The sequence below is a fragment of the Lagopus leucura genome, unplaced genomic scaffold (genome assembly GCF_019238085.1).
Source record: "Lagopus leucura isolate 7727_CA_CO unplaced genomic scaffold, USGS_WTPT01 Super-Scaffold_100018, whole genome shotgun sequence".
Classification (NCBI taxonomy): domain Eukaryota; kingdom Metazoa; phylum Chordata; class Aves; order Galliformes; family Phasianidae; genus Lagopus; species Lagopus leucura.
Genome location: NW_024962272.1, coordinates 6,298,423 through 6,313,284, shown reverse-complemented (window position 1 = coordinate 6,313,284; position 14,862 = coordinate 6,298,423). Strand labels below are relative to the sequence as shown.

At 37.1% G+C, this 14,862-nt stretch overlaps 1 protein-coding gene across 3 annotated transcripts in view; it reads left to right on the top strand.

Moving 5' to 3' along the window:
- SLC24A2 (solute carrier family 24 member 2) overlaps positions 1 to 14,862 on the top strand; it is a 105,181-nt gene that overhangs the window by 78,618 nt on the left and 11,701 nt on the right. For all 3 annotated transcript variants that reach the window (XM_042877487.1, XM_042877488.1, XM_042877486.1), the window contains 2 exons: positions 1,856 to 1,951; positions 4,027 to 4,115. In XM_042877487.1, coding sequence (XP_042733421.1) covers positions 1,856 to 1,951; positions 4,027 to 4,115 — 185 coding nt within the window. The remainder of the gene's footprint in view (positions 1 to 1,855; positions 1,952 to 4,026; positions 4,116 to 14,862) is intronic.

The following is a 14,862-nucleotide window of genomic DNA, read 5'->3' as shown; positions in this document are numbered from 1 at the left end:
TAGGAAATACACACTTCTAGCTTCTCCTAGAACAATAATGATAGCATTGAATTCCTGTGGGTTATTTTAATGACGCCAGGAGTTGAGAGAAAAAAGACATGGAAGGTCTGTGCCTAAGTCAAAATTTGTGGGGCTTTCTGAAATTTCCTGGAGTGGTTCTTTGTCCATGTGGGTCTGTCCTTCCCCTTTGCTGAACAAGGTCTGATTTGGTTTGTTTGAAACTTATAGACAAAAAAGGAAGGCAAATGGAAAGGGGAGTCATAGGCCTGTGTTCTTTTACTTTGCTCTGTCTTCAGACAGACTGGTGGTACTTTTTTTACAGCAATGAAGCTTCAGTTCAGGAGCTTTCGGTACTTGATTTTATGTCTTTTAATCGTTTCCTCCCGCTGTTTATTTACCTACACTGAGCATGATATGCTAATGAAAAGATAGGGGCTGCTGGAAGGATAATACTGCTTGTTAGGACTTGGTGATGTTTTAATTCTTTCCAAGTGATTTGTTGTTGATGTGAGAATTCCACTTCCAAGTGAATGGTAACTGCTAGTCCCTATGTACTGTGCATAAGTTTCTGCACATATAAAGGCTTTAATACATGCATTTGAACCTATTTCTTGTGATGGTGTAGTTTCTGATAATCTTTGATTTGTGAGAAGGGAAGAGAGGATTTCTTTCTTAACCAATGATTGTTTCTTGTATGTCTTTTATTTTAACCTGGAAACAGTGATCTGTTTCTGTTATCCAGCTACCTGTGTTCATCCATGACCAGTAGTATTTTGCATTGCTAATCAATTATGTGATTCTACTGAAATATATTTTGACCTTAAGCCTGCTGTCTTTTTTATTTCATTGTTTTTTGTTGATTTTAGTGTTTTCAACTTTTAGTATTGATTTTCAGTGTTTCAACTATTTTCAGTGGAATTTTAAACTGGCGATGAATAGCTAAAAACTGCAAGACCTCTATCTAATAATGCTATATACTTTAGTCAACAACTTATACTTTAAAAAAGAGAAAAGAAGTCCTATAAAGCAAAACCAATGAGGATGCAATAGAGAAGGGCATACAGCATCTGTCTACAACACATGTGCTATGATAAGCTATCCAAAGAGCTCTTACATAGACAGATCAACTAAAGTGGAGGAAGGAGTGAATTTGTTTTGCTTAAGTTTGCCTACTTTGACATTGCCTAGTATGAATGTATCATTTGGAAACACTGATCAATGAAGAGCAATAGGACTTGGGACTTTCTCTTAGGAGGAGATGAGTTGCCCTGAAGGCAGCTGTATAGTTAACCTCATGGTAGACAACATGGTGAGATGGAAGTTTTCCTTTGAGAAGCTGGCATGGAAATAATTTGTTCTGAAGATTTCATCATTCCTATCTGAAGTATCAGTAGAATTTATGGGGGCATACTGAGTGCAAAGTGACAAGATTGACCACACCCACAGTAATGTGGTGTATGGGTTCATCATAAATTCTGTGTTACTGTGCTACTAGCTGAGACCTGAAACTGTGTGTATTTGTTCGTAATATCCATATTCATCTGTATTCATCTTCTCTTTAGCCTCAGATCCTACACCAGTAGTTTTTTAGGTGGAACTTTACTGACTGCTTCAGAAGAAACGTTGGATTCCATTTTTTGTTCTACTTCTTGCAGAGTTCGCAAAACGGGAAGAAAAAAAACAACAAACAAACAAAAAAGCATTAGTAAGAACATCAGATAGTGTTTAATAGCGTTTGCTTTTGGGGAGGGATGGAAATGGATTGTTAGCAGTGATTTTTGGATCCTAAGCTATGGCAAACAAACTTTGCCTCTCAAAATATCTGCATCTGAATAATAATAATGCTTTCTTTTAGGAAAATTCAAGGAGAGGGCCTCAATTCTGCATAAGATCGCCAAAAAGAAGTGCCAGGTAGAAGACAGTGAAAGGCAGAATGGAGCTGCTAATCATGGTGAGTGCAGCCATGCAGATCTGTTGTGTGTTCTTGAGACTGTTTTTCACTGTTTCATTTTGCTTGTAAATCCTTAGAGGTTAATTCCTCTATTGCTTCGTTTTTACTGTCTTGCTAAACATATTCTGATTCCCTATAGAAAAGAGAATGAAATCCGAAGATAGTACAGGAGTTAAGTGCAAGATGAGAAGGTCTGATTTGCAGGTAGAAAGCCTCCTAGGAGGACTGAAGAGATAAATGCAGTACTGATTTTGGACAAGTGAGGAACTGGCAGAAATAAAGATGCAAAACTTACCTGTCAAAATTCAGTGAGTTTATTGAGTTATTGCTGCTGTTGTTGTTCTCTTTAATCTGCTTGTTCAACCCATAGGTCTAAAGAGAGTATTGACCAGTATGACTAAGCTCTGTGGTTTCTCCATGTCTGCGTTACAGAACCACTTGCACAAGTAAAGGACAGCAACACAATTACAGTTAGCTCAGCCCCAGTGCAGTGTTGTTAAAGGAAAAGTTTTGTTAATCAGTTCTGCAAAATAAACACCATCCCCACAATCCAAACAGATAACTGAGGTAGTCTCAGGTGATTTATAGCATTACCAGCTCGTTTCTTAGTGGTGCTTTGCCCTGTTGTTCCATGTACTGAATCCAGCCATACATGCATATTTTACCTATCCAGAGGAAACAGTGTTCACCAGTTCTCATTTTATGGAGCTCTAAAAGTTTTCTAGAGAGTAAGTGAAACCTGTCAGAAATTTCACACAAGTAGCTTCTACGTTACAGAGTGATGGGTATAGTCTCTGTAGAACAAGAACCACTGCTCTAGGATTATATGTGTTCTATGTAGTACACCCCCTGCCTCGAAGAGAAACAACCTTCCTATTTAAGATTTTATTTGTGAATCTACTAGTTGTTGAAAGTCATTTAAGCCCATCTGTATTAATTGTACGGAATTAGCTCACAGTGGCTTTTCACTGAGGGCAAGAATTTGTCTTTTACTTCAAAAGTTCCTATACCAAAAGGAAATCCATATTATCCTTTGTCTACCATGGCACATTCTCTGCATTAGAAAACCATATGCAAATGTGTCTGATAAAAACTGAATCATTTTCTCAAATGATACTTTTCCTGACCTCGTGCTATGTTTAGACAAAATTTACTTCCTCAGTCAAGCAACTGAATGGGACACAGTTGATAAACCATAATGCTGAGTGTGGGGTTAAGAAATACTGAAATAATTAAAGACAGTCTTGGCACTCAGCTTTGGCTGTGATCTCGGATTTTTAATTTAGAGGAATCTCTGGGTAGCAGTAATGTAACTTGACAGCTGTATTTACTTACGTTCATAGGAGCGTACCATAATGCACGATGAACTTGTATAAGACATTTCTTATTGCTATTCCCCATTACTTCAAATTGTCCAAGGGATTTTTGGCCATTGACATTTTCATCTGGCACATACCGAAAGCGGTGATAGCTGTTTGGAGAATTCCAAGATAGACTAAGTCAGAAAAAATTTGAATAAATGTTCTGTCAGAAACTGAAGGCCCAGTTTTATTCCTTTAGTCCCTTTTACAGTTTTGCACAAGGGCAATAGGATTCTGTTTTAAAGGTCATCCATTCATTCTTATCCTGTATTTTTGAAGAAGAAGGAACTTTATTACAGTTTGGAAGTAACTTTCGAAACTGCAGAGGTTAGTGTGTTACAGAAGTTATTTCTTCTTGAATGCAGCCCCTCATTTGCATTCTTCAATGTGTAGAACATTATATATTGTAGTTTACCTGAAATGTTATGCTCAGTTTAGCATAAGGAGCGTGCAGTATTGCAAAGAATGTACATTTTTCTAAAACACAGTTCCCACTACGATGGCTTCTTCAAATGCAAGTTTGCTACTTATAAGAAATTGATTCAAAATGTGGTCAAACAAAAGCCAGGATTTTGGTCTCTCTCTTTTTAAGGTTTGTCCACCGTCAGTATTTGATGATTTCAACAGACTAAATACGTGACTGCAGTTTCACTAATAGATTTGGTTTTTAATACTGTGTTGTTTTCTTGCTCTTATTTATGGATAATACCACAGAGAAAGGTGCAAAAGTGGAAGTTGCAGTAACACCACCAAGCGATTCAGGACCAGTGCAGAATGGAATTGCCCATAATGTTGATGAGGAGGTTGGTGCTTTTTTAATTCTGATTTTTGTTTTTATATCAGTAAATATATTGCATGCTTGATTCTGCTTTTCACTGAAAAGATGCCTCTGAGGAGCAAAAAGTTGCAAATAGGAAGTCTACGATAAATACAACCTTCATTTATTACCGAACACAATATATTACATTGTGGTTTGCTATATGTAAGAACTGAAGTCTGTTTGCACACGTATCTCTTGTGCCCAGTGCCCTTCCATGTCAGATAAGATAGTAGTTTAAAATGTATTCTTTTAGGAAATGTGTTTGTGCTCATCAGATAGCATGTTCACATCATAGCGAGTGGAAATCGCTTGTCTGATTATCATGATATTGCACAGAACCTGTTCTCTTACGAAGGGAGCTTGTCACACTGTGCTTCATAGGATAGTTAAAAAGTAGGTGAAAACTAGGAGCTGAATGCAAGTGTGCCAACTTTTCCACTCTGCCTTCTGTTATCTTGAGGCATACAAAATTAAGTTTTAATATGGTATCGTAGTGTTTCTGTGACTCTTCTTGTATATGGTTAAAATCTAGGTAGGAAGAAATGAAACATTTAAATTGAGTTCTTTTAGCATGTAAATTTATAAGTAACTTTGCAATTCTGTGTAACTCACACTGTGACTGAAATGGCTATATGAATGAGCTGGTTTCTCTCTGAAGTCAGCTGTAATTTTCAGGTGTAGCTGACTGACAAAATAGGCCTTCCCATGGTCTTTCATAATGACTTAATTTTTTAAAATGTCACTAGTCTGACCTACAACCCAAGTAGGCAAACAAGTAGAAAAAAGTGGTGAATTGATTTTGCTAAACTTGAACACTGCTTTTAGACTGAACCAGCCAAACCTACACAGAGAAAGAAAGTCTTGTTAAAAATAGTCTGTGACATAGAATTTGGTATAATGATTTTGTTTATATGTACTGACATAAGAAAGTTGCTTTAAAGGTGCTGAAAAGAGGTTTATGCCATAGTATGATCTTCCCCATAATACTAATGAAGTGAACTGTCTTGCATTTACAAACAGAAAAATCTTGCAAAAAATGCAAGGCCTCTGTTTTGTTTTGGATCGTGCAAGGCTTAGGATTCAATATTTTAGCTGTTTTCACTTGCTTTATGTTTGACAAAAATTTTGTCCAAATTCGTTCTGCCTTGTTCATGGCTAGAATATCACTGTGGATAAAATTCTTTCCTAGAAAGGTTCTGCAAGCCATAGGGAAAAAAAAAGAAAAAAGAAAAATGATGTCCAAATAACAGTGTTTGTTTATTTCTGTTGGCTACTTTCTAAACACTGTTATCCTTTACAAATGGTATAATTTAACTGGAACATAAATATATCTGGATTATGTTATCCACATCCATGGTGTCCACCTTTGTGCCTCTGTCTGCAAGACTGAAAAAAAAGAATGAGTCTTTGGGAAAAGTGTTTTCTTTACAAAGCTAGAGGTGGAGTAATGACATGATGGTTATGACCAACAACATGGGTTAGTGCACTGCATCAGGCGAGAAGGCTTTTTAATTCTGTACTGTTTGAAGATAATTTTGGTCTTTGAGAATAGAAATGGAGAACCAGGATCTGTCCATAGAGATGGATGGTTTTTTATTTCCTGAGTAATTGAGTAATGATAATGAGTCTGCCATAGATAGGAGAACTTAGTAGAACATTAAATTACATTTTTGTTGATATAAGCTGTACAGACTGACATACCTCTTAAAAGATCCGTATTATCCTAATAGAACATTACTCATAAGTAAAAGAGTTGGGTAAAATCTGTGGCATAAAGAATCTCAGCAGTCCACTTATATTCCTCATTAATACTCATCATTTTAGGGTAAACTAGGTCATTTAACTTCAGCAAAATACATAATAAAATCTAAAGCAGTGTGGTTTTCCAAGTTCTGTTCACAAATGCCAGTAAAGGATAGCATAGCCTGGTGTAACCTGTTTGGAAAAATAGTTTGTGCGATGTACGGTAACTCTGATAGACTCTGAGAGTGCTCAGTAGCTTACCAAGGAAATTGATCTTGCTCTGCCACATTTTTTGTACTGAAACCGCTCAGTGAAAACAAAGAAGGAAGAGTAATCTTAAGCAATCATATTTCACAGCAGTGTCCTTATGCTATCGTTTGGCATTGTAATGAAGTGGTTCCTGAGCTTGTTCAGAAATCAGCAAGGTCAGGCAGCCTCGTCCTTCAAGATAAAGTTTTCAATCTCAAACAACTTCAGGATAAGGAGGGAAAATTATTGTAGGAGTACATTACTCAGCAATGCTTTCTTCCTTTTCCTCCCATCTCCATTTAGACATTTTAAAATTTTGATGAGGGAGGCTTTTGAATTTTTTTGTTAATTTCAGCAAGTAAGTATTAGGTTGCTCTGAAAATGTACTGTGCTGTATCAGAGGTGGGATACATTGTTTACCACTGTTAAAATGACAAGATGGAGCAAGTGGTGAAGCTTGTAACTGATGGAGGAATGATTCTGCATTTTTAGCTCCATCAATCTGAAAGAAAGGATTTAAAGTATCTGCTATTTCAGAAGAAAATAGCAGTCTCCTAATAACATTCTGAGATGGCTCATGCTGGATCCCTCCCAAGTGGCCTTTCTAATTTTGTCCTCTTCCAGTGATAACCTGACAGTTGCTTCTGTCTCAGTCTGCTTCTCTAACTGATATGTTGGAACTTATTTTGTAATTTGAGTATATGCAATGGAATTCTGAAAAAGCTGTAATAAAAATAGTCTACTCATTCATGCTATGTGTGTAACAAACAAATATTGATCTCTGTGATACATAGGTCCCTGCTTCACTGAGAGGCTCCCTGGCTAATCCCTCCTGTACAGGGAGCTTTCCTCAATTCATTGCTTAGGTTTTTGTGCACAGTTTCCTGGTACACCAGGAATGTGGCTTCACCCTGAAGCTAACACTTGCTTTTTCTTGATGAACAGTATATCTAATTTCTTTATTTCTAAATGAACAACTCTGGAACGTGGCGTTACTAATGTTTTCAGTGATTCAGAAGTCTGTCTAAACAAACTTATGAACCACTTATGAATCATTGAGATACTTGAAGTTAATAAAATGCAGTGGATCTTAAGCAAGCAGTTTAAGAACAGAAAGGGAGAGAGAAAAGAAAAAGAAAAAAAAAAGACAATACAAAAGTAAAGGTCAGGAGACACAAAGCAAAGAAAAACAAGATCCTCATCTACTTCCACTGACATCTAAAGGAAGTGTGCTTCCTGTAGAGGAAGAACATTCAACCAAAGCTTGGTGAAATGTGAAGTCTGAATGTTCCTCATACATTTCATCCTCTGGCTGCTTTTATAGGTGTTCATCAATTCAGGAAGCAGGTAGGAAAAAAAAAAAAGAGAAGTACAAACTCGATACTCTTCCCTTTCTTTCTATTTAGTATATTGACCTCATAGAGTCTAAAAGGATTAGTACTGGTTATAGAGTTATAGAGTTATAGACAACAACGGAATCACACAAAGCAGCATTCAAAAGACCTTGTTATTTGATGAAGATTAGAATTAAAGGAGGGGAAATGGGTCATTACACTGCTGGGACTTTTTTCTACCTTTTCCAAACTTTATGCAGACGCTGCGTAACCCTAGGAAGTGGCATATCTTCAAAGACAATGGTATTAATGCTGAAAGCACCTTTTATCAGGGAAATAATACTGAAGGCATGGGATAGTGTGCCGGCTAGACCCTGACAATAGTTTATTTTCTGTCTTCCTCAAGAACTAGCTTATTACAGCTCAGTCTTGACTAACAAATACTCTTGAATTTTGATCTTTTTGTACAAACATTCACCATTTTACCCTGAGAATGTCATTTTCTTCTGGTTTGGTAGTACAATTAATTCTGATGGCATGAATTTTTTGAAGCAAAAGAAATTCTGTGGTTTCAGAATTTGGAAATGCAATATAAGATTTACTTCTCTGCAGTCTGCTTTTTGTGTATACCCAAATACATGGTTCATAAGTGTTTGTTTGTTTAGATAGACTTCTGAATCACTGAAAACATTAGTAACTCTATGTTCCAGAGATGTTCATTTAGAACTAAAGAGATTAGATATGCTGTCCTTCTAGAAGAACCAGTCTGCAAATATGTGTCTGGGGAAAAAGTACTGTCCTGAAAACTGTGGGCTTAGGCTATGGGTGTTTCCACACAGTATGTCATTGAGTATTCCTGAAACATGTTCGTACTGAGGGATCTAAAAGGTTTATATAGGGTTCTAATGATTTATCCCCTACTGTCAAGTTCTGTTATGGTTATCATCCTTTTTCTCTCTGCAAACGAACACAGCCCAAATCCACTGATTCCAGGAAATTCATTTCTGGTCTTGCTAGCATAAGCTTTTGCTCAACAAGGAGAACTCTATTTTGCAGCTTCTTTCAGGAATTTAGAATGGCTTTTCAGAAAATGTCTGCAGGAATTTAATCATTTGTCCAGACAACAATACTCATGAAATATCACTCCCATTGAAAGCAACAGCCGATCTCCTATACTTTGATAAAACCAGGATCACACCAGGGGGCAGGAGGGACAGAAGTTTGTGGTCTCTTTCCCAGCCCATCAGGGAACAATACCTCCTTCCATCGTAAAATCTGCAATACATTCCTGCTTCATTTGCTGCCAGAAATTGCCTTTCCTCCTGCTGGATATTCCATCTTCCTTGGGGATTTTTTTCTACTTGCTGCACTCCTCCTTTTAACCTTTATCAGTTGCCACAAAGGAGAAAACTCTGTTATATGAAACTTCATAGAGCAGTACTGAGTGTGTGTGATGAAATGAAAGAAGACTAAAAGGACAACTGGCAGTGTCTCGTTAAATGTTTTATGGGGTGTCCTTCAGAGAAGTGATCCTAATGAGAAGTCCAATTGCCTCCTCTCCACCCACTGTCACCTTCTTAACAAGCATTTGATTAAGTGTGCTCAATCATAGTTGTTTTAGCCAGTGGCTTTCCTAAAAATAGCTCCCTGACTGGAGATAACACCTCTTCCTCCCACCCACGTGCATACACACACACGCACACACACATACATTTATGCACACTTTTACCCGTTTCCATGGTAACTCCACTGGAAAATGTTTACATGCCAACCATGACACTTACCTGAGAAACTGGATGGTAAGGTATGTTTTGCTTTCCCCATCAAAGAGCAGCAGCACAGTGTGGTGTATTTCAGGACAAAGTCCCTGAAGGAGGCAAGTCTCCCCTAACATGGACACCTCATCAAATTAAGATGATTTGAATCCAAGTGGCGTTGCCTTCTCTGTCATAGGCTATCGTTCTTGGGCTATATTAAGCATTTCCTTTTAGCTGAGATGGTAAAGAAGATGAGAGCAGCATTTGCTGGAAGACAGTGATATATTCCAGCATGCCTGGCATTTTTATCATCATTAAAAATATGTTTTTCTAGTGCAGAAATTCTTTTCTGCATTCAGACTAAAATAAATGCCAGCATCTTGTTTGCCAATAAAACTCTTTGTAACATTGCATTACACTGCCATCAAAATGGATTGTTCTTTAATTTCCTAAGCCTACGTAGTTGCATATTCCACTTTTTTTTTTTTTTTTTTCTGCTATATGCCATTTTGACTTATCTGAAAACTAGGGCAGTGGAAAATGGAGCAACACAAAAGCTTATTCTTCAACTGTGTCTCCATAGCATTATAACTGTTACTTCAGCTGGTGGGCTGGCTTTTGACTGTTATAGTCTATTTCTTTTCCATTTTCCCAAAGAGTTTCAGTAGTTACCTGGGCATAGAAGACTGCATATAAGCTCTGGGAATTATGCTTTAAGCTATCTGGACCAGAGCCCGAGAGGGCAAAGGCTGCAATAACAGAATCTGGAGCAAATACCTACTTGTGCCTTGTTCATTCCCACAGGCTTCTCTTGAAGTGTGGTTATTTTCCATCAGTTCACGGTGCAGAAATGATTAATAAAAATTGACTGCACTAGGATGTCAGTCCATATATTCTAAACATATTTTAAAAGCTGAGCATATTTTAAGAGCGTATTTTACTCTCTTCTTGAATTTTCCTCTAGAATGTGAAATGAAAGCCATTGTTTTTTGATTTACCTACTCATTAGAAATTGCATGCGACCATACCACCTTAGAATCTTACTTTCTTTCATATGTTTTTCCAAACAAGATGTAATAGAAAATAAATGCACAATCCAAATAAAATGCTGCAAGCTTGAAGTAGAGACATGAGGCTGTTGCAGAATTCACAGTAGGGCTCCAGTAACCTTTATCCTCTGCCTTTCTGGTGAAATAAATGCATATGAGAATTTCTATTCTAAAAAAAAAAAAAAAAAAAAAAAATCAGGTTCAGTACTGAAAGTCAGTACTGCACCTGAGACATTTTGAGACTACATAATTGTTTATTGATTTGCTAACTGTAAGGAGTTTGATTGTACAGAACTCCTCACTCTCAAGAAAAAGTGTAGTTCAACAATACATCACTATCAGGCAAATACATAAATTGCATTTGTTTGGGTGGTACTGCACCTATTCGTGCCCAAGGAAGTTGAAATCTTTGTCTCCTTTCTGCTGCATTCCTGATGCTATTTGTTTTAATGATATCAGATATCAAAATGTGCAGTAAATGTACAACCAGGAGAATTCATGGCTAAGCTCTTCAGCTGAGTTGGTTTAACAAACTAACCCCCAGAATATTGTGTCTGTAAATCAAATGCTCTATCTTTTGTAAGATATGGGCTAACTGATAAACAGCAGCAGATTTAGGATTTCAGATAAGTTTGAGGTGGTTCGTTTTACTCGTTTTCCATGTTTTACTACAACCAGTTAAAAATATGTATGAAAATGCAGTTTAGTGTTGTTCCAGATAAGCAACTATTTTTAGTAAGATGATTAATTTTGAGTGTGAGCATCCAAGAAAGCAACTTTCTGATGTTTGCAGGAAGCAGTGCCTTACACTGTGACTTCAGCAGTTGGAGGCTGGTTACAAGCTGTTGTTTACAAACAAAATAGCTATTGGTGAAAGGTCTCCATATGTTTGTGTTGCTTATTTAAAGTGAAACATTGTATCTTCCTATCTTTGGAAAGATTTTTGGGGGGATTGGCAGAAGTCATTAGATCAGTCCCGAGTGAACCTATAAGATTTCATCTGTGGGATTACAAACAAGTTTTAGATTATATTGTTGGTTGAAGAAAGTGTGAAAGATGGAAGCTCAGGAGATTTGGTGCCTTTTTCACTGTTTATTATGAGTTAGAATTAAAACTGAAGCAGCAAGAATAAGATTATGAGTATGTCTGTGTTCATTTAGAAGGAAATGTTAAAAGAATGTTTGTTACAGGTATTGAAAGATAACATTTAACAGAATCACACTTCTTGCTTCATTTCTTCAAAACAGGGAATCAGAACTTTATTTTTTTGTTATTTACAGATGTGCTCCACTAACCATAGTAGGATATGCAAGGGGAGTGTTTGCCCATTAGATAATTAATTTGGTAATTACTGATTAATCCTTACTAGGGTACCATATCCATCCCATCTAGGCATGAGTATGCATATAATATTAAGCACAGAATTGTGTACGTGACGAAGTGACGAAGATGATGATATACCACACAATCCAGTACTTCTTCTTTGAGTGCCCATGTGTGGCTATTGCCAGAAGCAAGGTGCTGACCACGATGGGCTCTTGGCGATTTCTGTCCTCCCAGTCCAGTTGCTGTTACATATCATCAAAAAAACAGAAATGTTGCATTACTTTATCTTCTGTTTCCTCCACAGCACATACTATCTACCAGAGATCAACCATTAAGTGTAGCTTGGAGAAAGGGTTTCAGGTGATCATACTGATGAAGAGAAACTGAAACTATTGTCAGTTGTTTCTGCAAGAATTAATATGTTTAATGACTACCTAGAACACTTAGAATTCTTGTAATTTGTAATGCAAATAAATTCATATATTTAAATGTAAGGGTAAAACTGCATGTTTGTTTGCATATTCCAGACCATCCTTACAGATACCAGAATGAACTTGGAAAAGTGGGAGAACTGTGATTGTTCATTGTGCTTCAGGTTTTAGTTCACTATAATATGATCTGTGTTTTTTTTGTGACAGCAGTTACATTTCAGTTAAAATGAAACTTTGTCTACCCAGTTGAATAATTTCGGAGTTCATAAGGTCAACTAATGCAATTTTCCCATATAGTCACTGCAGTATCTTTAAACCTATTTAGCTGCAGTATTAATACCAAAGGAGTGAGTTTTAGGATAGGGTTTGTTTGCCTACATAGAAATGGCTAACACCACCTGAGCTGGCCTGGAGAAATAGAGATTCTTGCAAAGCAGTGTCAGGTACGTTGTAAACTAGCAGAATATTCTAAGCTTCTGACTGAGCATCTGGAGGTAAAGTGGAATGCTAGAAGGCATCCAAAATGACAGCATATCCATTATGTAGATAGCTGGATTCCACCATGTATATCATATTATCATTATGTTTGTCTTCTTAGCATCGAAGAAGGAAATTGTACATAATATTCTAAGTGTTGAGTTTTTCTCATATATCTAAAAGTGATAAAAATGTGGTTTCAGTATTAGTTCCTACAAACTGTGTCTATGCATATTCAGTATATTCATATATATTATCGATAGACTGAATCCACAGATAGTGCAAGCAATCTCTACCATAAATCCATTCTAAGTCATTCTGTATCACTGCTGCGTAGTCCAGAGACATCCACATTTGCACAGCTTTGTAGCTGTGAAAATTATTTCTCTTACATTTCTTCAGCTTCAGTGGATGGCTCAGCATTGTTTTGAAGTCCATACAAGCTATATTTTCATCTGTGTTTGACATAATTCCACTGATTTTTGGAAGGTCAGCATTTGAAAACCAAATTTAGTGGAGGGTTGTGTGATTTAGCGAAGGATTGTTAGAGTTAGGGTAGTATGGTTAGGCTGTGGTTGGACTTGATGATCTTTAAGATCTTTTCCAACCTGATCAATTCTGTGATTCTATGATTCTGTGAATTGTTGACTCTGCTTTATGGAATAGGAAGTGGAGATGCAGTCTCTAACACCAGTAACGTGTCTTGCAGTTACAGTAACAGGGAAAATGTTTTTGCCCTCCTCCACTCTGAGTTTGAATTTGGACTTAGATTTTGAGTTGTGTTGGGAAAATGGAAGAGTACAACCTGGAAGTGAAAGGTCATAAACAGATGGAGCAAGGTTTCCTAGGACACATCTGACAGACCTCCAGACATAATTCTTTGTGCTGCTTTGTGACTGTCATTTGTATTAACATTGTGTGGGACAAGTGCTGAAGTACCATTGCATGAACATTGTGCAGACTTGTGTGCAAACTCCAACTAGTGTAAAGATACTGTTATGATTAAATATACTTGTTAATCATGGCTAATTTATAAATACAACGATTCAGAAAGTATTTTGTCATTCAGTACTCTTTTGTAAAGCAATTGGTTATGGAGCTTTATTCCTGCTGAGTCGGCTCACTGCATTATATACATGCCACTCAGAAAAGGTTACCTAGGCAACACTTTGTTGGTCCTTTTAAGCCAAAATTTTACTTCAGTCATCAAATTTAATGCTGAGCATCTAGCTCAGTTTGATTTTCCCATCTCAGCAGCATGTACCAGGATGGAAAAAGAATGGCTTAATTTATGGAGTAGTAAACCCATAAACTCTTGCACTAACACAGTCCTCCAGAGGTCGGAATTCAGTAAGTTATGGCTGTGAGGTAAAAGTCATCTGCTGGCTTTGGTAAAAAGCTAACAGCTGGAGGCAAAGGCTAGCCTCTTAAGCTGCTCAGGAGCCATTTTAGTGCCATGTGGACCATCATACATTTTGTCTGCATGTTTTTTTCTAATCCTTTGATGACAATAGCAATTATGACCTAGTCACTTTACTGTTGTCTTACAATCACATAAATCAAGTTTCACAAAATGTAGGTGTTAACAAAACAGTCTTCTGTTGATATCAGTACATAATCTACAAAGTAGCTGCAGTCCGTTGATGTGTCAAGAGAAAAACAGGAGCTTACCTCAGTCTGTCGGTGTCAGGTCTTTCACAGAGTCATACTGCTCTATGAAAAAACGACTGAGGAGCTGAAGAGTATTCAGCAGTTAGTTGTTGAATAATTTACGACACTCCAGCCATGGAAGCCAGCCATTATGGCTCTGTGACTCCAGTAAGATTATAGTCTTGTAGGTGTGCACATCTCTTAACTTCTTGCTCATTCCTCAAGCTACTCTTTTTCGGGCTTCTTTAGTTGTCATGGAACACTCTTAGAAAATGTTTCCACAGTCTAAGCAGGACCTGCGCGCCTGTCTGAAAGAACCGTTTAGGCCATTTTTTTTCCTCCTGCCTTGTTCTGTGGAATAATACAGATCCATGTGCAATTCTGGAGATTTTGTCTACCTCTGATAAGAGCTGAAAGATAATTTTTCTTCATAAACCCAAAAGGCTCAATCATTCTTTCTTTGCTTCCTTTCTGTGGCAGTCTAAAGGATTCTATTTTGTTGGCAGAGGCACACTAGGGAAAGAGCTCATAGGAGCTTAAAAAGCAATATATATGCATATATATATATATATATATGCACATATATATAGTTAATTTGCATGCTTATAATGCATATATCTTTGCATTTATTTGTATATCTGTGATTGTATACCACGACACATATATTAATGTATATATCAATCTATGTGGCCAGGCTTGGGACTGTGCAGACCA